At 41.3% G+C, this 23,372-nt stretch overlaps 1 protein-coding gene across 1 annotated transcript in view; it reads left to right on the top strand.

Moving 5' to 3' along the window:
- The first annotated feature begins 850 nt into the window (after nucleotides 1-850).
- Ednrb (endothelin receptor type B) overlaps nucleotides 851-23,372 on the top strand; it is a 30,559-nt gene continuing 8,037 nt past the window's right edge. The window contains exons 1-4 of the mRNA XM_031361640.1: nucleotides 851-1,221; nucleotides 1,849-2,381; nucleotides 22,362-22,474; nucleotides 22,608-22,812. Coding sequence (XP_031217500.1) covers nucleotides 1,899-2,381; nucleotides 22,362-22,474; nucleotides 22,608-22,812 — 801 coding nt within the window. The 5' untranslated portion in view covers nucleotides 851-1,221; nucleotides 1,849-1,898. The remainder of the gene's footprint in view (nucleotides 1,222-1,848; nucleotides 2,382-22,361; nucleotides 22,475-22,607; nucleotides 22,813-23,372) is intronic.

Below are 23,372 nucleotides of genomic sequence, written 5' to 3'. Positions count from 1 at the left end.
GCCCAGGCCATAGTTCCCGTCCCTTAAACTTCACTGTTACCCGTGCTCTTAACTATAGTCCACATTTAAAGGTCACCTTTTAAAATACACATGTGCGTTCTGCTTCCAGCTTCACGGGAAACATTTGATGGGAGCCAACCACCTATGATGCAACTCCTAGTTGTACAATGAACTAGCTGGGAGACACACAAGGGTAGCTAGGATGATTTCTTCTGCTGGCACAGCAGGATCTTGCTGACAGCAGAAAAATGTACCCCTCCTCTCTGCACACAGGGAAGCTCCCTAGCACCCCTTCTCTACCATAAAGACAGAAGTTAAGAATGACAGGGGGAGCCCATTTCATTTGCTCTGTCTGGTAAAATAAAGCATCAGGTTGAATCTGTGAGTAGGCTTCCTGATTAATTTCCTGTCTTCTGTCTCAGGTCCCTTTTAGGCACAGCAGAATGATCCCTAATGATGGCACCGCAGGACACAGGAAGAGAGATCTACAGGACGCATAGTGCTGATGGAGGCCTTTAGGTCCTTGTGTGGGCAGTCCCTCTGCCTAAGAAGAAAGTGTCCTGCCCTGCACGTTGACTTGAAAATTAAGGGCAAGACAAAATAAAACAAGCAAAAACAAACAAACAAACAAACAAAAACAAAAACAAAAAACAAACGAACAAAAATCGAAAGACACCTCCTCCAAACCAACTAGATTTCAGGAATCACTACAGGACATTTGTGCGAACCGTCAGAGTACCCAAAGGCCAGGCTGACACGGAACCTTCTCCCAGGCTCCAGCTCCCAGGTTGTCATGAGATGTGTTAGTTGAGTGAGAAATAAACAGCTTGGTGTGAGGCACAACTCTGAACTAGGACTGCCCCTCCCAGCGGTCAGCTGCGGCTAAGACTGTCCGGGCATCGCCCAAGGGAAAAGGTTGTGGCAAGGTCGCTCAGAAAAGGCGGGAGGAGTCTGGCGGTGATTGATGCTGGGAAGGGACCGAATGAATAAAAGTACTTGTCTGGGGACAGCACAGACCCTGAGAGAGCTGCGGTGGATCCGCTGTCTGGCATTCTCTCAGCCTTTTGTCAGAGTCTGAGCTGCATTCAGTGAGTGGAGAGAGGCCTGCTTAGGAGCAGCTGGGCTCCTGCTGCGAGCCGCAAGCCCCCTGAGGCAGTTGAGGACCTGGGAAGGAGGTTCCCGGCTAGAGGCGAGACTCCTGGTGCTTCCAATCCGTGCGAGGTAAAGAACCGTTCAGGCTTAGCTTTGAATTACATCTGTGGCTGAACCTTGCCTTGGGGCTTCCGCTTTGCTTAGTAGTTTGTTTTTGTTTTTGTTTTTTGTTTTTGTTTTTTTTTTTTTTTGGTTTTGTTTTCTTAGTAAAACTTACACACAACAGTGATTTAAACCGAGATAAAGCGACGGTTTGAAGTCACTGGGGAAGCGTAGAAGTTGGTGCTGATCTGTAACTCTCTCGGTTCTTGGCTGAGTGCGTTGACGTCTGCCCTTGGCCTCTAGGTGCCTTCACTCCGGGTCCCCAAGCTTAGCTAAAATTGGGCTTGCTTCTTCCCGGCAAACACGAGCGTTCTTTCCCTGGGACACCCACCCTCCCCAGTCTGGAACATCCCTGTCCGAATGCTCCTCCCCACTGCGACTCGTCTACCGCAGGGCTGGGGATTAAAACACTGTGAGCAGGGTCAGGGAGGAGACTGAATGCAGACCAGCGGGTGGCGTGCGCCCTAGTTCCCCATTGGCGCGCAAACTTAACTGGCGCGGGTAGAGGCAATCCGGCTAGCGTGAGGGTTTTCAGAGGCGTGGCTGGGGTAGCTGACTAAAGTGTCCTGTCTTCATTCCCCTGTTGGTCTCCAGACTGAAAACAGCGGAGCGGCTACTGGACTCTCCTGAGAGCAAGCTGTAACATGCAATCGCCCGCAAGCCGGTGCGGACGCGCCTTGGTGGCGCTGCTGCTGGCCTGTGGCTTGCTGGGGGCATGGGGAGAGAAAAGAGGATTCCCACCTGCCCAAGCCACGCCGTCTCTTCTCGGGACTAAAGAGGTAATGACACCACCTACTAAAACCTCCTGGACCAGAGGTTCCAACTCCAGTCTGATGCGTTCCTCCGCACCTGCAGAGGTGACCAAAGGAGGGAGGGTGGCTGGAGTCCCGCCAAGATCCTTCCCGCCTCCGTGCGAACGAAATATTGAGATCAGCAAGACTTTTAAATACATCAACACGATCGTGTCATGCCTCGTGTTCGTGCTAGGCATCATCGGGAACTCCACACTGCTAAGAATCATCTACAAGAACAAGTGCATGAGAAATGGTCCCAATATCTTGATCGCCAGTCTTGCTCTGGGAGACTTACTCCACATCATCATCGACATTCCCATTAACACCTACAGGGTAATGTACCTGATAATGATCTGAAGGTCTGGAAACCAGGGCGGTGGGTGGTAAGTGGAGTGGGAAAGCAGCAATCTTTAAAGTATTGGGGGGTGGGGGGTGGAGGGACACTTCCTTAAGGAGACTGCTCCTCTCCCAATAGTGATGATTGAAAGAGATTTTCTTCTGGGTTTTCTTAGCCTCTGACAGGTGTAGCTTTCTGAGCAGTGACATTGTTACTATTAGAGATCTGTTAGGAAAGAAGAATTAAGATTCCCCAACCCAGGGAATCAAAAGGTCAGAAGATGACAGCAGTGATACAATTAGAAAATCCTTTCTCTGTAATGAAATTTAACCTTTGGGAGTCACAAGCCCTGAATTCAGTCTTTCTAGGAACAACCTCTTAAAAGTACGGTCCTCAAACTGGGATCGTGAATAACGTCTGGGAGTTTGGTAGGAAGGCATCTACCCCAACAGCTTTTACCTCTTAGATGTACAGATGATTCGTGGGCAAAGGAACTTTGGAGAGCATAGTTTTCAGGACCCAGAAAATCTTTCTGGGTCCTGATTTTAGGAAACAATTGGCTTGGGCTAAAGGGGCCCAGAATGGTAAGTAAATGTAACTGGAAGTAAATGTAACTGGATGCTCTTCATGCAGTTAATATCCTGGTCCAAGTGTCAGGTTAGATGTGTGTTACTTCCTTTATCCACTCCAGCTACCCACAATTTGCCATTTATTGCCATTTTACAATGACCTATAGGGTGTTCAAGGGCCCTCCATGAGTTAGAGGTGGAGAGCAGGCTCCAGTATGTTAGATTCCCAGATATACTCTTTGTGACATTTTCTCTGATACTTCGTGGTAATGCACAAGACATGGACAAGACAGTGGAGAACTTTGTAATAAAATCTGTAAAGTTGTCAGCAATTAAGGTTATAGCGGTTTGCACTGCTATCAGAATAGGCTCAGAGCATGGCAGAAGGCGCACAGCCACACTGTAGACGTAGCCGGGCGTTTGGAAGTCAGCCCACATCCTGGCCCCTGTGGCTCTCATTCTCTTCCATTTCGTGATAAAGCTTCTAGTGCCCACCTATGGGGAGTTGGTGATGTTAATAAAAACAGACCACTAGCCGGGCGGTGGTGGCGCACGCCTTTAATCCCAGCACTTGGGAGGCAGAGGCAGGCGGATTTCTGAGTTCAAGGCCAGCCTGGTCTACAGGGTGAGTTCCAGGACAGCCAGGGCTATACAGAGAAACCCTGTCTCGAAAAACCAAAAAAAATAAATAAATAAAAACAGACCAAATAAAAGGGACAGGAATGTTTAGAGTTGTGCAAGAGTGTAGCACTGCTTCCCATTGTCATCAATAGAAAGTCACACATAAACACAATCCAGGTGTAAAGGGATGAGAATGTACTTTGTGCACTTCAAACCTCTGTGCAAGGAGCCGAGAGAGTGTTAGGATGGGCAAGGTAGGAGAGGGCTCTGTAACCTGAATGACATGAGTGGTTACTGTAAGGCAGCCCTTGAGATAGCACTTCATTGGTCCCTGGGAATCCTGACCCCTGTAGCCACATTGTAAGGGAATTCCAGACATTTCTGAGACTTGGAGATGTGACATAGATTAGAATCCAGAGAAGATCTGGAGAGAATTACTACCAGTTATACAAAGGAGAAATGCTAAAAATCTGGGACAGCCATTGCCTTTGATGGCCTCTGAGAATTTGCCTGGAGACATATAGGCTGAGAAGTTCTTTACCTGTGGTCATAACTCTGGGAGGATCAGAAGTGACCCACTTTTATAGAATGGCAAGATAGATCTTTCTTTCCTTGGTGGCCGATGGAAGCATTCCAGTTCAGCTCTTAACAAGGAAGCTTTACAGGAGAAAGTGGGAGAAATTTAAAAATAACTGATTCAAGATTCCTCCCCAAAGAGATTATAATCTACCATTGCTAGGTGTGCACAGAAAGTCCGTGAAATTCTGTTTGGGGCAGGCTTCATTGACCTACACATTTAACCAAGTTAGAAACTCCTTACATTAGCCCGCGATTGAACTGTTGAGTGAAAGGTGGAGTTTAGAAACTTCTCTTCCCTTGTGCTCCCACTAGAACAGATATAATTTGAGTCTTCCTTGACCACAGTACTTTCTGCATGGTCAAATGGCTATTTTGATAAACCAGAGAATATCAGACTAAGCGGTACAGGTTTCCTTTCAAGTTCCTCTATTATTTCCCCGGGAAGTTACATCCTTTACCCCAAAGCTATTCAGTGTACTAAAGCTTACGTCTGGAACAAACTGATGAGTCACTAAACTTAGTCATCAAAACCTGTCTGAAAGAAACTCAAGTCATCAGCTTAGTTCCCACAGCCATGAGTGTCAACATGAACTCCTCCAAACCTACAGTGTTGCCTTGGATTTGGTTTGAGGCTGTAGCAGTGGCCTCTGTTTATGAGGCATTATAAACTCATTTTATTTCAATATATTACTCAGATAACGTTGCACGGAATGTACAGCTCTCGACCCCGATAGAAGTCAATGAGGAAGTGAAGATGTTATTTGCCCAATATCACAGCATTGGAGAGTGATTCCTCTTGACTTGAACCCAGATTATCTTGTCCTAGAACCCGTAGCTTTCCCTATCACACTACATCAACAACGATAAGGCACAGGATACCCTTCTCCAGCCTGAGCTTCATCAGGACCATCAGTTTGAGTACATGTGACTCATGGTCATATCTAGTAAAGACACGAGGTAAACCTTTCAGAATTCATCTGAAATGTCAGATTTACAGCCTGGAAGTCCTTTTTGGGTAGTCTAGATTATACAATATAGTGGATGCTATTCTAAATACTGTTGACCAAGACACCTAAGATGAGTTGAAAGTCATTTTATTCCTCTAAATAATTGTAGCTGTATATAACTTTTACAAATATGTTTTTAGAGTTTTAGAGCATTGGGTATTATAATTGCAAAAGAATAATTTTAGTGAGTTATGGATGCTGTTGTATGTCTTCTAAAGTGATAGCTTTGAATTGCTAAGCAAGTAAATCTTGAACTTTTTGATAGCGTGTTACACCCCTCTGGAATCAGACTCCACCAGCACTTCTATAACTATGTCCTAGAAGCTCAGAAGTGTCCTTTTGGATCTACTACACTCATCTGAGGGTCAGTTATATAGAATTCAGTAATGTTGACAAATCACAGAATGTCACAGCTTGTGTCAATCCTTGAAAGGTGTTCTAAAAGACAGGCAACATTTTGCCTGAAGTCTTATCTGCCAGGAGCTGACTACTTTATGAAATCTGCCCACTCCGCCCCGCCCTACCCTGCCCTGCTTTCCTCTGCCCTGCCATGCTTTTTCTCAGGATCTGGGTCTCCAGAAACTTTCAGTTGGAGCCATTCTGTGGTGTCCTCCATCAAGAGGACCCTGTGTTGAAGTCAAGGGAAGAGTCTCAGGACATCGAGCAAGTTACAGATACTAAACACGTCAAACACTCATGTAAACTATGTGTGAAACAATAAGCCCTTTGAACCTTTCACATTGGGATGCATGGGCTATGCTTACATTGAAGAACATAAACAGCTGAAAACGGGAAGGTCCAGTCATCTACAGTGTGCGTTTTTAAAATGACACACGGATACAATACCAAATGTTATGTGAATTTGTAGATAAGCAGACAGATAGCATCTGCTCTGGGTCTTGGTGCATAGTAAGCAAATAATAAAAGCTATCGGAATGTTTGCATTTCTATGTTAAAAGAGGAAGGGAAGTTGATGTGTGGAGTGTTCTTCTTTCCTACCTTTTGTCATTACAAACATGACTCCAAGCATCACACATGTGTATGTCTAACTACTTCTAAAGGATAAATCTCTACAACCTCAATTGCTAAGTCAAAGAGTGTATGTACTTGCACACTTCTCTCATTATATTATTACTGTACTGTTGGTTCTGATCACTACCTTCACTATATCTCCAGGCACATATCATATCTTAACATCTGTGATATGTTTTTGAGTCACCATGTCCATGATGACATGGTATATATGTACACTGGGCTAAAAGCTAGTATTCAAATTCCTTATTCACAAGGTACTTATTATATACTTCTTACTTATAAAATGATGAAGGCATCTACTTTGTTGCAAATAAAAACCTAGCCTCTGACTACTGAGCCATGCTAGCCCAGCCATCAAAGCTGTGTAGACAAGTTGAGAGTACTTCTGGATACTAAACTGCTCTAGCATTCCTGGTCGTCTGGAATCATTACTTTGACTTGGTTCAGCTTAACAGTGATATTTTTATAAGATTGAAGACTGGCTGGGGATAAATTTTAAGTTCTTTTTTTTTTTTTTTTAAGGATTTATTTATTTATTTATTATATGTGAGTACAATGTAGCTGTCTTCAGACATACCAGAAGAGGGTGTCAGATCTCATTACAGATGGTTGTGAGCCACCATGTGGTTGCTGGGATTTGAACTCATGACCTTCCGAAGAGCAGTCGGTGCTCTTTCCCACTGAGCCATCTCACCAGCCCCAAATTTTAAGTTCTTGAGAAAGTAATAAGCTTTTGAATTAATTGTTTCACTTAAAAATGTAAATCTCTTTTGAGTTGTACTTATAAGAATAACTGAGTATGTATAAATCTCAAATAATAGCTTTCTTTTTGTGTAACCAAGTTGAACTTTACAAAAGCAGGTTGTAAACTGGAAGGTAGATTGGATTTCTACATTAACGATTGTGATAAGGATCTAAATGTAGTCTATGTGCACAGTAGTCAAGAGCTGAAACTTAGTGGAGGAGAACACTGGAGCACTGTTATGTAGTCTTGCTGTTAAGACTGTGTGCTACCATGGAGAGAGAACTATGGATGCATAATACTGATAGGCAACATTCCTGATCTTTAACACTTAACCTGTTAAGTTGGAACACACTTAGCATTAAAATGCTGGCATGTCAAAATGTAGGAGTGCTTCACTGAGCCCCAAAATTAGTTTTGAAGGTGGTGACCTTGGCAAGTAGGCAAGCATTTTCTGTTTGTGACATAATCAATTATCATTGTGGACAAGTTCTTTTTTCTCACTACCCTACATAGATCCCTTGTGGCTCTAGACAGCTTTGAGTAAAATTAACTAATTAGAAAAGTAAATATTGAGGGACCAGCATCAGAGTTACCTCCCAGTGAAACTTAAGTGTACACACACACCCACACACAGAGAGAGCAATACAAGAGTGGTCAGCATCACTGGCAGCAGAGTATCATTCTCCAAACTTAGTAACAAAGCTCTCATTACCAGTCAAGTAACTGAGATATGTCAGCTATATCTCAATTGTGATTAAAGACACTGCAGTGGCAGAAACATTTTGTGCCAAAAATGAAACCAAGGTTATCTTTGATATTCGTATATTTATTTAAAAAGAAAAAGAAAAGAAGTGCAAAGAACAAAGTGCCAAAAATAAAAAGTACATGAAAATTATTAGCTTTGAAAAGGAGCATGTGGTAAGGCTATTGTCTCTGGGTGACTTGGAATCTACTAAGAAACAGCTTGATGTACTTTCAGCATAGCGGCTGCAGCAGCCAGTGACAGATGAATGGTTGCACACACATGATGTCCTGCATAGGACATCATCGATCAAGATCCATCTCCCTTTACAGTTTTACGATGTCTAAGTAGAACAATGGGAAAGCTTACCCTCCTGTTTGAGGGTGTTGGCCAAACCAAATAACAGATCAATAGCAGAGACACAATGTCCCCGTGTTTCTCATGTTAGATGCAAATTCCTGTGATAAAATGCTTAGCAAACACTGGGTTCTGCACAGTGAAAAATTACGTTTGCCTTTGATCTGACATTTGAACACCCCATTAATTGAAGCCCCTAAAAATGTTAAGTAAAGTTTCTTGGGATATTGTATGGCTTGCCTCTCAAGGGCTTCACATTTTTTTCTTTCCTTGTCCACATAGAGTGAGTGGTTCAAAATTGAATATATTTCCATAGTTGCACAAAATGATGGTATGACAAGCTCCCATGTCAGGGTCAGGAAACCCTGTTCTTCATTTCACAAGGAAAACCATATAAGGTTATCTCTGTGTGGCTAGTAGGCTGTAGTTGATTATTTTTAGAGAAACATGTCAAATGCTAATAAATGATTAAATGATTTAGAGTGTGTTGACAGAGAAAGCCTGAGCTGAAATAAGATTTTAGCTGTAATTTATGATGTGAGGTAGTCCCCTCCAGAACTTTGCAAAGTCTTTGAGAGGTTAGTTATGTTTGGAGATACATGCCACTGTGTCTGAGTTCACCTTAGCCAAAACATGGCTGATATCAGCCTTCTGTGTCCTCATGGTTTATAGTAAGCGATCATTTTGTTGTTCTTTCTCTGCAGACTCTCCGATGAACATGCAGGAGAACAAAAATAATTAATTAAATTATTAGTTAATTAATTAAATTTTTTTTAAATCATAAAAACATTGTGGAGGGTGTGGGACGGTGAAGGAAGAGTAGGGAGAGAGATGAGGTTAGTGACCGTCATTCTTGAGTCAAAAATTTATCAGCCAAGTTGACTGAAGCATTTTCCAAGTAATCCTCCCTCTTTGGGGCTCCTGTTCCCTTCCCTGCTTCAGTTTCACTGTGGATTCCAGAAAGACTACAAATTAACCTCGGAATGGTTACACTGTACATAGCCTCTCTGGGTGATTTAAAGGGCTTTTAGGTGCTATAGAATCCAGGCATCTGACAGTGTGTTACTACTGTCCCATGAGAGAGTTCTCAGATAGTACCGGGCCCAACCATGGCATGACATGACTTAATAAGCTTGCTTGAGTTCATTCCACCTGTGCTTTATTCTGAGTCCTGTGGCTATAAGGACGCCCATTCTTAGTCGGCTCTTGGGCATTTGGCAGGAGTTAGGGAGGTCTTCTTAGGGGATCCAGCTTAGATAAATGAACCCAGCAGTTTTTTTCTTCTCCTTAGCTGTATCTTAAGGATGTATAATGTGCCAAGAAATCTTTAAAGCATAAATTGTGGATATGTTTTTAAGTTCAGATAATAGGACAGTAACAATCTTTTTTTTTTTTCTTGTGTCATGCTAGGGATCAAACCCAGTGCCTTGCATATGCTGGGCAATTCATTTCTTTCTTGCCTGTTACAGACTTATAAATATTTCATTTTGATAATAATAGAAGAATATATTTAATGTAAACTTGAATTTCTCCTGAAACATTTCAGTACTTTCAGATCTCTGATTTTCCTAGACTTTTGTCACAAGCACTTTATTTAATTTGTCACCACAAAGTCAGAGTTTTACTCAGTCATAGAAATCTTCTACGCTGTGTGAATAGATGAAACAGGTTCCCGGGGCATCTGCTTCACACGACTACAAGTGTTGCTGTGTATGTTGGAATCTACTTTAGGATCTACTTAAGTGCTGTCCTGAGATACTAGTTGATATCATTTCTGGCCACATATTCCTAGCTCACACATAGCCTACTGTTTAACTGACTATTGCACTTTGATTGATGGTAAAAATTTGTAATTTGTTTGTTCCTGAGGACATATATACAGTATTCAAAAAAAAAAAGATACTATGAACTTAACCAGAAGCATAACATAAGTTCTCCTAATGTATAAATAAAAGCAATTCAGACACAGAAGTTCCTGAGTGAGACTGTCCTCTTATTAAAATGATAGTTTCAAACTTCCCCACCAAAGTAAACTTATTTGCTACAGGAAACTGAGATTGTTTTAAAAAGGCTATCTCCTTTCCTAGCTTTTGGAAATGTAGAAACCCATTATTCCCTTCGTTGGATGTTTACACAGTAAAAGCTCTTCTCTGATGTCAGCCATTTTTATAGACATGTCCCCAGCTCACGGGGTGGAGCAACCAGCAGTTTCCTCTTCCGCCTTGCAGTCCATCACTCTTAGTGATCATCCCTTCCTATAATCTGTGTGTACCATAATCTAAGGTCCATCCAGGAACATGGGATCTCACTGCACAGTGAGAAGCAGCAGCGTCTGTTTTATGTCCGTCATTTCCTTGACAGGTCTGTGGCGCGAGGACAACTGTGAAAGAGGGATTACCTTTCACCTCTTCCTGTCAGCTGGGAAAGTCAGAATTCAACAAGAGCTCAGCTCACCACTGAGCCTTCATCCCAGAGGTCTTGGCTTTATGTCAAGAGAATCAGATCATCTGGGCTAGCTGCTGCCCTCTCTGTTCTCTAAAGAATATATTTAGAGTATAAGACTTGTAAGCATTATGAAAAGGTTTGGCATCGATTTCGGACTTATGGTCAAATGCAGTCACTTGTTGAATCATTTTTATCCAATGAGCATTTAATGAATGACCACTGTGTGCCAGGCAGAGTTCTGGGCACTCTAAATGGTGTAAAGAAGTCTAGGGGGATTTTCACTCAAAGCTCAGCAGACACTACTAATTTTAAAAATGTAAAAAGAAATGGTATGTGTGGTTAATGGGGCGCGTGAGCATTTCCTTCTGAAAGATGATTAGCTTTGGCATTTCCTGATGTTATGGGCTGGAGTCTTTTTTGGTTTGAGCTGGGTATTAAGCAGGTGCTTTCCCCATTTAATTACTCAAGAATGTAATTTTTAATTAGAAAGAGCAATGAAAACTGTAAAGCTGGTTGGAGGATTTTGTATTTATTTAATAACCTTAAAGAACAAGCATTTGATTTCTGAGATGCCATTTGTACTTTTAGAAATAGTTTACAGTTATACAACACGATAATAATTTTATAATATGAAATTAAAATAACTTATTTAGGTTCTCACACCCTTTTATTAAAAAACTGCTAGAGGATAATAAAGTAGAAGACATGAAAGTGGCTCTTCTTGAGTAGAATTCTTATAGTTGGCCTGGTGGTGTCTCTTTCCAATTTGCTGTTTATTTGTTTGCTTTCATCACTCAGAGGAAGTGTGCTGTGGAGTCAGTATAAGCAAGCCTTAGGGAAAACAGGACAGAACAAACATAGCGTGCCATTTGGTCAAATAAACACCACTGTACAGTGCCTGTAGGACCCATCACCGACAGACAAAATGAAGGAGAAGGCAGTGTTAGTTGCAGGAGTTGCTGCTCATGGGCCCACCATGATGACAATTAGATACTATGTATCCAAACTTAACTTTTAAAAGCATCTGTACGTGTAATTTCTGTGGAAAGGACACCCCGGCCTTTTCCATTGTTTCCTTTTGTGCTGGGGATTGAGCCCAGGACCTCACACAATGCTAGATGCACATTCCACCCTACTGAAGAGTAGCTTCAGAGCAAGACTGATTTCTTCCTTAGTTACATTTAATTCATCTTCGACACTAGCTCATACCCTTAAATTATGTAATTAAGTAGGCAAAGCCTAAAGATAAAAACAAAAATAAGAAATACAAAATGTCTTCTTGCTCCATCTAAAATAGCATTGCTTCCTGAATCACAAGACATGTATCGGTTTCCAGTGACTGGTGAAAGTGAAATTTCCACATATCATTGAAAATACCTAAGAATATCCTCTCACAAGATTTTATAGATGCTGTCATGGTTGAGAATAGGTGTCCTACAAGCCTCACAGGTCTTCCATAATGACTCAAGCATTAAGGAGTAGATGTTTCCGGCAAGCCCCAAAGACTGACTTTCCCAAAGATGATGGCTAGAGACCATGTGGACGACAGTACTGAGCCTCGAGTGGATTCTGCCAGAGGGAAAACTTCTAACTTTACCCTTTCCTTTAGAGAGCTTAAGGTAATGTCTAAACGGTAAAGATGGATTAAGCATGCCATTAAAAAGTCAGTGTGGGCTTTGTGAGGAAGACCACTAGAAACCATTTGAAGTTCCTTACTACTGAATGATGGGAGCTGCATCCTGCGCTCTTCCCCCATCTCTGACCTCGCAGAACAGCAGCTGCTAGCTTGGAATTGAAAGTGTGAGATCCTGAAAACCAGCGAAGAGTAATGCTTTTTCTTTGCAGCCCTTTCCCCTTCAGAAGTGTCGATTGGAGAGTAGTAATGGCTCAGTTATGATCAGGCTCCTTACCATCTCTCTGTTGAATTTGAACAGCATTGTTACAGTTTGAAGTTTATGTTTGTCCGTCTTCTGTGATAACATGGGTCAGAGGTTGGGCTGCAGGCCTCTCAGTGGTATGAAGAGCCAGTCCAATGCCTGTGCTGAGCCAAAAACAATATCAACCTCAAAACAGAGACTAGATGCAGGACAGAATCATTTCCATTGGTCTTATGCTTCCCCTTTGGTGGCCTGAACAGTCACATATCTTGATTTTTATTATGGCTGCATTTACCTGCAAGGTGGCAGTAGTAATGTACTTAGAATCAGCTTGGAAAAGAGTGAAATTTTTAAAACATCCAAATGCTTGTTATATGAATAAAATAGTTTGAGATTTAAGACAAGTTTCTTCACAAAAGAGTCGTTAGAATAAAAAACTGAGTGGATAGAAAAGTGATAGAGAGTAGATAATAGACAGATAGATGATACATAAATGATAGTAGATAGATGATAGATCAATAGATGATAGATAATAGATAGATAGTAGTTAGGTAGATGATAGATAGATAGATGATATATAGACAAATACATGATTGATGATAGATAGGTGATATATAATATATAGATAGATGATAGATAGATAGATAGATGATATATATAGACAAATGATTGATGATAGATAGGTGATATATAATATATAGATAGATGATAGATAGATAGATAGATAGATAGATAGATGACATATATAGACAAATGATTGATGATAGATAGGTGATATATAATATATAGATAGATGATAGATAGATAGATAGAGATAGATAGATAGATAGACAGATAGATGATAGATAAATATATGATAGATAGATAGATGATAGATGAGTGATAGATAAACAGACAGGCAGACAGATGATAGATAGATAGATAGATAGATAGATAGATAGATAGATAGATAGATAGATAGATAGATAAACAGATAGGAAGACAGACAGACAGCTAGGCAGACTGACAGACAGACAGATATGCAGACAGACAGACAGACAGACAGACAGACAGACAGACAGACAGACAGACAGATAGATAGATAGATAGATAGATAGATAGAAATGGGAGATGGAAAGAGAGATGATAGATGATACATATGAAACTGAGAAGCCTTATCTGCCATCTACAATCTGGAACATAGTGATGTGTCTCTGCCTGAGCCCAACATCCTGTCAGCTAGGGAGTCACTGTTTAATTCTTAGTTCAAGTGCCACAGAAAATGAGAGAAGTCAGAGTTCAAGCAAGCAGGCTGGGAAGAAAAAGAGATGAAGTCTTCCTTCTTGCACTTTTAATAAATTGGATGATTCCTACCACATTTCAGACAGCAATCTACTAAATCCAGAGATGCAAATGTTAATTTGGGGCTGGGATACACTTCAGTGGTAGATGCTTATCTAGTGTGATCCAGGCACTGGGTTTAATCCCTAATACTAAACATAGCATTTCATTTAAAAAGTGGATTGTGTTTGGAAGCTCCACAATGTCTGCCAGTCAAATAGGTATTTAAGCCATCGCATAGGACACAGTCTCCTGCTGTAGAGAGATGTTTCAGTTATCTCACACACAGCCATGGGATTCCAAATGGTTTTGTTTACCCCTAAGCTCTTTCTGTAAGCAGCTTTTGAAAACAGTTTGGCGGACATCATCATGGTTACAAACACAGATATGCAGTTGAATGTGCATCTGTTACTTTAGTGAACAACTAAAGAAGACACAGTTAAAATGAAGAGGAATAAATTGTACTACAGGTTCACGACTTAGACAGTAAAGCACCTGTTCTTTTGGTCTGGAGCAGAGGTTCAGATCCAGCTGAGCTGAAAGATTCTAGTGCAGGGCCTCTCTCCAGGGTCTGCTAAAAAGACTGGAAGCATTGAAACCCTGGAGTCCTTGGCCAACGCTGAAGTGTTTGATGGCTCATTATATTACTCCTTGATCTTAGCAGGCCTCAAATCTTTGCCATGTTTGCCTCTTAGAGAAATGTCTGGATGTTCTTGTAATACAGCAGATGGCCTCCAGATCAAGTGATCCCAGAGAGCATGATAAGGTTGTCATAAGTCTTTTATCAAGTCTTCAGAAACATACATGTCTTGTTGTTTTTTGCCTCATTTTACTCATTAAAAAGAGTTTATTGCCGGGCGGTGGTGGCACACGCCTTTAATCCCAGCACTTGGAAGGCAGAGGCAGGCAGATTTCTGAGTTCGAGGCCAGCCTGGTCTACAGAGTGAGTTCCAGGACAGCCAGAGCTACACAGAGAAACCCTGTCTCGAAAAAAAACCAAAAAAACAAAAACAAAAACAACAACAAAAAAAGAGTTTATTAAGTCTAACCTTAAACAAAGGAAGGGAAATTAAGCTTGATCTTTGCAAGGGTGATGTACCATAAACTGTGTGGGGATGTATAAAATAGTCATAGCAAGTTAATAAATGCTAAGTGACTCAACTTTCCCTTCTGTAATATGGGAACAGCAATAATAGTGTTCCTCAGGATTGCTTTGGAGCATAAATAATGCAGGAAATGTGACATGTATCACAAACCACTTTGCAGGTAACATGTAAATTAATTTTGTTTCATTTTCTTGATTTGTCTGTGGCCAATGAGAATGATTTGATAGAATATTGTCTGAATTATTTATAGGAGATGGAGCATACCAAAGTCCTTCTGGCCATCTGAGACATTTTTCTTCAAGACCAAGTAGCAGTTCTCTTAGAACTAATTGAGTTCATAGCTGGTTCAGAACTGAGATGCCCAGAGTTTCCCAGCTACATGGCCTCACTATTCTCAAGATAAGTTCCACGAATAACCTGACTTTTCACATCTTATGACAAAAACTCATCAGCAAGTCCTACTAGCTGGCTTAACTTTGTGTGTGTGTGTGTGTGTGTGTGTGTGTGTGTGTGTGTGTGTGTGTAGCATATATAAATATGCATATGTGTAGCAGATCATGAGAATAGTTGAACAGTTTTAGAGAGATAGCCCAGTCCTTAGTTTATTGAAACTAGTGAAAGGAAAAAGGCCCAGCAAACAAGTTCTCTCTAGTCCCTGGTCCTCAGCTCTAGAGTTCCATCAAAGCTTCTACAGACAAGCATCTAGCTGGAATGCACAGAATGTCAAAATAGGTTATTTTAATTGAGCTCTGGGCTATAAGCTTTGTATTTATTTAGGATTTACAGAATAGGTCAAATCAGGAAATCTATAACCACTGTGTTTTGAACATCTGATTGATGTTTTATTTGTTGGATTTGCTGGTAACCAAGATAAGCATCTAGAGTTACCGACCTACTCTTTAAAAAGAATATTAATTAAATTTGTTCTTTGGCTGTTTTGTAATGTCCAAAGGTATAAGCATACATATTTAAAGGCAGTCTGGTGTCTTGTCTATTTAGTTAAGCATCGTGTCATAGGACCCTGACTAAGCTCATAGCACTGGATTGGACCCCTCTGGTGAGTGGACCTCAAACCCAATCACAGAATGGTTGGCTACCACCCCAACAGTCATGCACATTCCACATCTTGCTTGGCAGTTTGGTGTTGTAGTTCATAGAGTTCACAGTTAGACTAGTGTTGTGAATCTCCCCCAGTAGCCCGCATCACACCTTCCAATGCTTTGAAAGCTAGTCTGCAGGGAGGTGGGTTCCAGCTCAATTCTTCTATATATTGCAACCACGGTGAAGTATGTCTTCAGATGAACTGACCTTTGAACATTTAAAATAAAGGGGACTGTCAAACCTGAATATATCAACTGCCGAGTCCTCTGTAGGTCAAACAAAAGGATGGGAGCAGTTGCTTCTCTTACGAAGGTAATCTTAGAAGACAGGACCATGCAACATTGGCTTGCCTTATATAAAATTTCACCAAACTCTTATTGAGAAAAAGAAATCTAATCAGCCTATTGACTAGAGAACAGGACCAGGGGATGCCTCTCCTCAAGGTCTTTAGCACAATGAAAGCTTCTCCATGGAGGGGTTTAAAAAAAAAAAAAAGAAAAGAAAAGAAAGCTATCCAAAGGCTAAAACTAGAGAGTTGGGTCAGCACTTCAGAGCACACACTGCTCTTTCAAAAGTTTCTAATGCCTTTATCTGGCCTCCACAGGGGCATAATATACATATCAGGCACACATGAGCATACACATAAAATGAATACCTAAATCTTTTAAAAGTATGGGCTGGTCATGCATGGCCTCTCTGGCAGTTGTCTTTACTTGATATGTTGCTTTAGACAGCCCTTTTATTTTCTTATATCCTCCAGAAAAGTTAGGAAACCATGAAACATTATTTACAGGAAAAATCAAGAAGCTAGTATAGCCATGAGCCAAGAGGGATTCTGGGTGACATATCCAACAATGAGTAAAAGTATTCTGCTTAGGCCAGGTTTGGGGAGACCCTGATCAGAGAGTTGTCTGTGCAAATGAGTTCAGGGGTGGGAAAGAAATAATGTAAACAGAAGTCATACTGATTAGTTCTAAGAATAGAAAAGCAAACAAACAAAAAAAGGATATAGTTAGGGACAAACATTTGTGTTTGTAAATGAAGCAGCTGAGATCATACATGGTCTTAGCTCATTGTCTGTTGAAGAAATGCTTTTGAAGAGAAGTTGTAAGTGTCTACAATCACATTGCTTGTTCACTTGTCTTAGGTTACTCAGTCAGACTGTAATGGGGTGAACCTGACTCAGGCATGATACAGTCAAGGTTTAATCACTACATATTTAAAATCCACGTGAGCAGTGAGCAGTGAGCAGAACATCCTAGCCTCTACCCTGTTTCAAGGCCCCAAGGCCATTGGTCCTTTTAGGAACTGAGGGCTTAGTCTCAAACCTTAAACTGATAAGGAGACTTCTGGGGGAATGCTGGTTGGAAGGAAGCAAACTCATGAATAAAATTTAGGACCTCATTTAACATTTTCCCATTCAAAAATTTTTAGTTTTATTTATTCACTTTACATCATGATTTCTGCCCCACACTCATTTAAGAGTTTTTAACAGGGCCTAAAGTAATTGCTCAGGAGTTAAGAAACACTCACTGTTCTTAATAGAGGGTATGAGTTCAGTTCCCAGCACCTGCAATAGCTCACAGCTACCTTTATCTCTATCCAGTTCAAGGAAAAATAGTTGCCTCCAATATGGAGACAAGCATACAAATGTGTACACACATATGTAATCATCATCATCATCATCATCATCATCATCATCATCATTTAAACAGGCAATGATTGAGTTTTCCCTTTCTAGAGTCACATTTCTCTCTGGTGGGATAGCTGGAGTAATCTCTCCTACATTCATTAATATGGTTTGAACTAGACCCTGTTCTTGATGCTACTCTTACCTGAAACAAAGTAGTATAAAACATCTTATTCCACATTGGCTTCTTTTCAAAGATTCTTGATGTGGTTCTTTTCAAAGTATGGTCCATTTTCACTGTCTTTCTGGTAGATTGTGTTCTCCTTGAAGTATTGAAGTCTGTCTTAAAGCGAATAATTCCTGAGTTATTTAATCACAAAACCAATCCAGTACTACTCACACAGAAATCACTAAGCAAACCTTGTTGAATTACAGGATTGTATAGTGGGCACTAGAGATGGGGAGAGGGAAGTGGAGGGCTGAAAGAACGAGGGGGAACTTGAGTGACTAAGGGTGGTGAGGGTTGGGAGAGGATCCTGAGGAGAAGGATCTAGACATGGGCAATGTATAGGATATACACACACGGAAATAGGAGTGTGGATTCCATTACTTTGTACATTGGATATATAGCAAGGCTCTAAGTTTACCAACCACAAGGAGGGCAGGAGGGAGAATGCCTTTGGGTTGCTACGGTTCTTACCTTCTTTTTCCACTTTTGTGGCTTCTTCAGTTTGGGGCAGTCTTTAACCCCTCCCATGTCCTCTTTATAACCACGAGGGCATTGATTGTTTTTGAAGAAAGGGTAAAGTTTTTGTTCATCCTCTCGGTACCTGTCACAACTCCTTCCGTTTTCCCTACAACAATCTGAGAGTGTGCTGCTGCGTTTCCCATGGTTCTTCAACCCCCCTGCCTTGTCTCTGCTGTTGTAAGTTTTAGGAGAAACTTCCACTATTTGTGAGATCCATCTTCTTAGTGTACCATTCACTTTCTGTTACTTTCTTTTTTAACTCAGGAGCCCTTGGGCTAGTGAAAGTCATAATTATGTTTTATATTTCTGGTATGTCTCTGTACCACTGGAATGCCCTATGAAGGCCCTCAAAAAGTCTGAGGGTCCTCTCAATAATTTTATCTGCATTTTAAGGTGTTTTAATTCTTCTTCTGTCAGACTCCTATCACCAGCACTATTTACACCTCACTTGGATTCTGTCCTAGAGAGCTCTGATGGCCTGTGGTCTAGCAGGAAAGCTTTGGATCTGACACGGGGTGTATGTTCTCTCTTGTCTTCTCAAGAACCATTGGGGTTATTTAGCTACTATAATGTTCATGGATAGCTGAATACCAGCCCCAAAGGAGGGAGAGTTAGGACAGAGCAATTGCCATGACTGAGAAACCTGTGCTGATAGAACCACTGGTAAATTTAGAACATAAGCTATTCTATTTCTCCACCTTGGAACTGTTGCCTGCTGAACCAAAACTATGTATGCATTTGCATTGAGCAGTTTTATTCTGATAAAGCAACTTGGAGTCATCTATATCATCTGTTCCTTCTCATTTGCCTTCTATCTTCTAATTCTAATTCTAATTCTGATTCTGATTGCATGGTGGTAACCAAAAGTCCTGCTTCTGAGCCATTTTCCTCCAGAACCTTAGTAACACTGGCTGCATATTCTCAGTATACTAAGGAAGATCGTCTTCCTTTCCATAGGCTCCTAAATGCAACCGATCAGTCCAACCTATAGCTGAGAGCTGCAATTCGGGAGTAAACTGGAACTGACTGAGACCTAGGGATAGACAAAACACACCTCACAAAACAACTGATTCTGCAGAGGAGGAGCAAAAGGGTAAACCCAGTAGTTCCTCATAGCTCCTCAAAGAGTCCCTCTGCCAAATTGACGTGAAGGTTCCTGTGTATGAAACCCACAACACCAAGTACAAATGGGAAGAAAGAATTCTGTTGCTCTAAGTCCTGAGGTAGCTCACAAAACTGGCTCAGATTGAAAGCACACTGCAGCTCAGGAGTTTTCACAAAAGAGTTTTGTGCTGATTTCCCCCAGAAAAGAGGATCTTGAGAAATCTCCAGGACAAACGGCACTCCTGAAGCTTCAGGCGTTCCTCTGGTGTCTGAAGTTCCAACCATCCTCGCTTGGGTCACAGAACTCCTGGCTGGCTCACTGTATTTTTACGCAAAACCCAAATAATAGTCAGGTTCCCAATATGCTGTACAAGCTGAAAATATAAAGAAATAGAAGCTCAGAGAAAGTTAACAGGGAAAGCAACAACTAGGAAGGGTGACTACAGACCTCAAAGGCCCTTCCAACCTTGATCGTAGATGAGCTAAGAGCGGATCACAGGCATAAAACTAGGTAACCTCATACGTTTTTAAAGAGTCGAGATTTCCAGAACTCTTATCACCAGGGGACATCTGGTTTCCCACTTAGCAATATACAGCTCTGAAAACCAAACTTGTAAATTACCTATAACACGCTTAGTTTATTTTTTCTCAAAAAAAAAAAAAAAAATCATTAATTTCACCAAGAGGGCTTGGTTACCATGGCAGCATGGGGTCCAGCCCACCACCACTTCGTACAGAGGTACAACATCTTTTGATTTCCCTTGACCACATTCTGAGCAACAAGGTACATCTTAAAGATAACATTACACCGAGTTCCTGTTCTCTTCCTAGCTTACTCTATGGATGGCATGCACGTGGCTTTAAGCAGCTCCAGACTGGGGTTGTCTCTTCAGAGACATCTTACTGAGATGCTAAAGGCACCTCACATCCCACCAACACTCTCCTAGCATGGCTACTTCTGTTGGACATCATCTCAACGACTGACATGTTTTAATCTTCCTTGTTATACGTAAGCTCTACAGGAGCCAATAGTTTGCCTTGTGCTCAGGATAGTCTTTATAATGATAGTCAATGCAGGTGGGTTGAATGAATTCACTACTTAGGAGTTAATTTACTAATCCAGAAGCTATAGTACACATTATAGAACCTATTTAGTCAATACAATGTGATATAATAATGTCTTTTAAACATGGATTAACTGGTACCTTTTGTATATTACATGATTTCATATAAAAATCCAATTTCTGACACCTCTGTAAAAATGAGGGTATTTTCATATTTGGGGTTCCTTAACAAATAGTATCTGATGCTTATAAGGTAAAGATGATCCAAAACCTTGCTACTCCTCAGTACCTTCCTGATACCAGTGACTGGCTTACACTGGGTCCCCCTTTACTGCTTGTTCGTGTGTCCACTCATAGGTTTCCAAACCCCTATATTAAGTACATATGTGGAAAGTCTCCCAACCTTCGTTCCACATATCTGTGTAATTTTTCATATCCAATTTAGAAATTAAATCGGAGTCATGTTCACTCTTCTGATCTTAGTCGTAATGAGACACAGGCTATTGCTGTCGTGCCGGCCACAGAACAATCCACAGAGCTTGAGACACTCACTGGAGCCTCCTTCCCAGTAAAGGGGCAGACATTTGCAATTGTGCTTCAGAGTAGCTCTCACTTGTGTAAGGTTATTTTTAAAGGAGTTTTTCAAACCCCAGAGATGATAAATATTTTTATTTTCAAAATCTCACAGATATTAGATCCAGATGTCTACCTAAAGTGATTCATTTACCAGTATGGCACACCCAGTGTCTAAGAAGAAAAACAGCTTCATTTAATAGCAGTCGCTGAAGCCAGATTAAGAGAAATATATGTATAAATATGGAAAGAGAACAAACTGTGTCTTTTTGCTCAGTACCTATGTGTTTCAGCAGCATGAACATTTGCCAAGCATCTGCTGTATGTCACACACCATTGGAAGCAATTGAGCCTCTCATACTCTGTCTTATACTTCAGAGAGTTGGACAGCAAAAACTAAACAAGCAATAAAGTAACTTTTATATGCATTAAGAATTGGTAAGAACTATAATAAAAAGGAAGAGTGCAGGAAGTTGAAAGAGATAGGGAGGCCTCATCAGTGGTTGGTGGAGCAAGGTGACCTAGGTGCTGTGGAGACCTGAGCAAGTCCTGAGGGAGGTAAGAGAGGACATGCCCATCTGTAGTGAGAAGACTGGGGGCTAGTGGGTAAAATATGGCACAGACCAGATGCACTGTAGCAGGCGTATACCCACCCGGAGCATCCAAGAAGTGGTGTGGCTACTCCAGCTGAGTTAGTTAAGTAAACAGACAAAACCTCGAGCACTCATGATGCTCTCCACAGAGTAGGGCCCGTCCAGTCTCCACTCAAGACCGTGTAACCGTATGTTTAGGAAAGTTATATTTATAACATGGTCATCACCTGAGCTTTGAAGCTTTATGAAATATGCAGACTCTATTTTCTGAACCAGTGGTCCTCAACCTTCCTAATGCCTTGACCCTTTAATACAGTTTCTCATGTTGTGGTGACCTTCCCCGCCCAACCGCAAACTTATTTTTTCTTGCTAAGTCACAACTCTAATGTTGCTACTGTTACGAATCATAATTTAAATATCTGTATGCCCCAGTTGTTTTTGGGTGATCCCCCTGTGAATGAGTTATTCAACTCCCCAGCCAGAGGGTCGCGACCCACAGGTTGAGAACCCCTGTTCTAAAAGGACATTAAGCAATGGGGGCACTGGCCTTTCTGACGAGACCCTGATTGTGCCGCCGTCTACACATAATGACCCTCATAAACCCGCTGCGCTTGTGTTACTTCCAATGGCTTCTATATTAGGTACAGGTGCTTTTCACAGGACAGTTCTTCCTTCCCTCTCACTGTTGACCACCAGCACTCAGTCATCAGTTCAGAGGCAGCCTGGTGAAAACCTCTGTCTTCCCATCTCTTCCACGCAGCTGCTTGCAGAGGACTGGCCATTTGGAGCTGAGATGTGTAAGCTGGTGCCCTTCATACAGAAAGCGTCTGTGGGGATCACGGTGCTGAGTCTATGTGCTCTAAGTATTGACAGGTAAGAGACCACTCTTAGGCCAAGGCGATCTTAACCCAACACATAACTGCTATGTCACTTAGGAGATAAACTATGCAATTCAATACAACCCAAGCTCTATCTGCTTGACAAATAATTCTGTTTATATCTTCAGATATCGAGCTGTTGCTTCTTGGAGTCGAATTAAAGGAATTGGGGTTCCAAAATGGACAGCAGTAGAAATTGTTTTAATTTGGGTGGTCTCTGTGGTTCTGGCTGTCCCTGAAGCCATAGGTTTTGATATGATTACGTCGGACTACAAAGGAAAACCCCTAAGGGTCTGCATGCTTCATCCCTTTCAGAAAACAGCCTTCATGCAGGTGAGTTCACTTTGCTTGTTCTTTCTGCACTTTCCTTATAAATATTTAACTCTTTCCTCTAATTCCCCACCTTGGTAGGCTATTGATTTATTACTACCTTTGGCATAAATTAAGAGTTTGGATCCCAAGACTGTGAGGTTAACCATCACTAATGATCCAACCTGCAAGGGTCAGGGTAATTACTTCTCCAAGAACACCCTGGGGATCCAGATAAATCAAGTTCCTACAAGAATGGCTGCGACTTTATGGCTTTTCGTGTCTAAAGTCCCACAGGATTGATTATTGTTGTGTAGTCTACACAAGACAACCCAACATTGTCAGAGAGAAGCAAGTGGTTTTAACATATGTTTAGATAGAAGTTGCCTAATTGTAGTGGATTTGGAGCGGTAGCCTGATCCTTCATCTCTGGTGTTAAAAGAAAAGCTGTCTTTCAAAATAATATCAAATTCTGGCCACCTACTGAAGAACTTCAGAAAATAGGAAAAGAATGGGGAAAAGATAGGTCCTAAATATATGACTTATTTTTAACAGGAGTGGTTAATATGAAGGTGGTTGGTTGG

Source organism: Mastomys coucha, unplaced genomic scaffold (genome assembly GCF_008632895.1).
Source record: "Mastomys coucha isolate ucsf_1 unplaced genomic scaffold, UCSF_Mcou_1 pScaffold9, whole genome shotgun sequence".
In the NCBI taxonomy this organism is placed as follows: Eukaryota; Metazoa; Chordata; class Mammalia; order Rodentia; family Muridae; genus Mastomys; species Mastomys coucha.
This window is presented reverse-complemented; position numbering and strand designations above follow the sequence as displayed.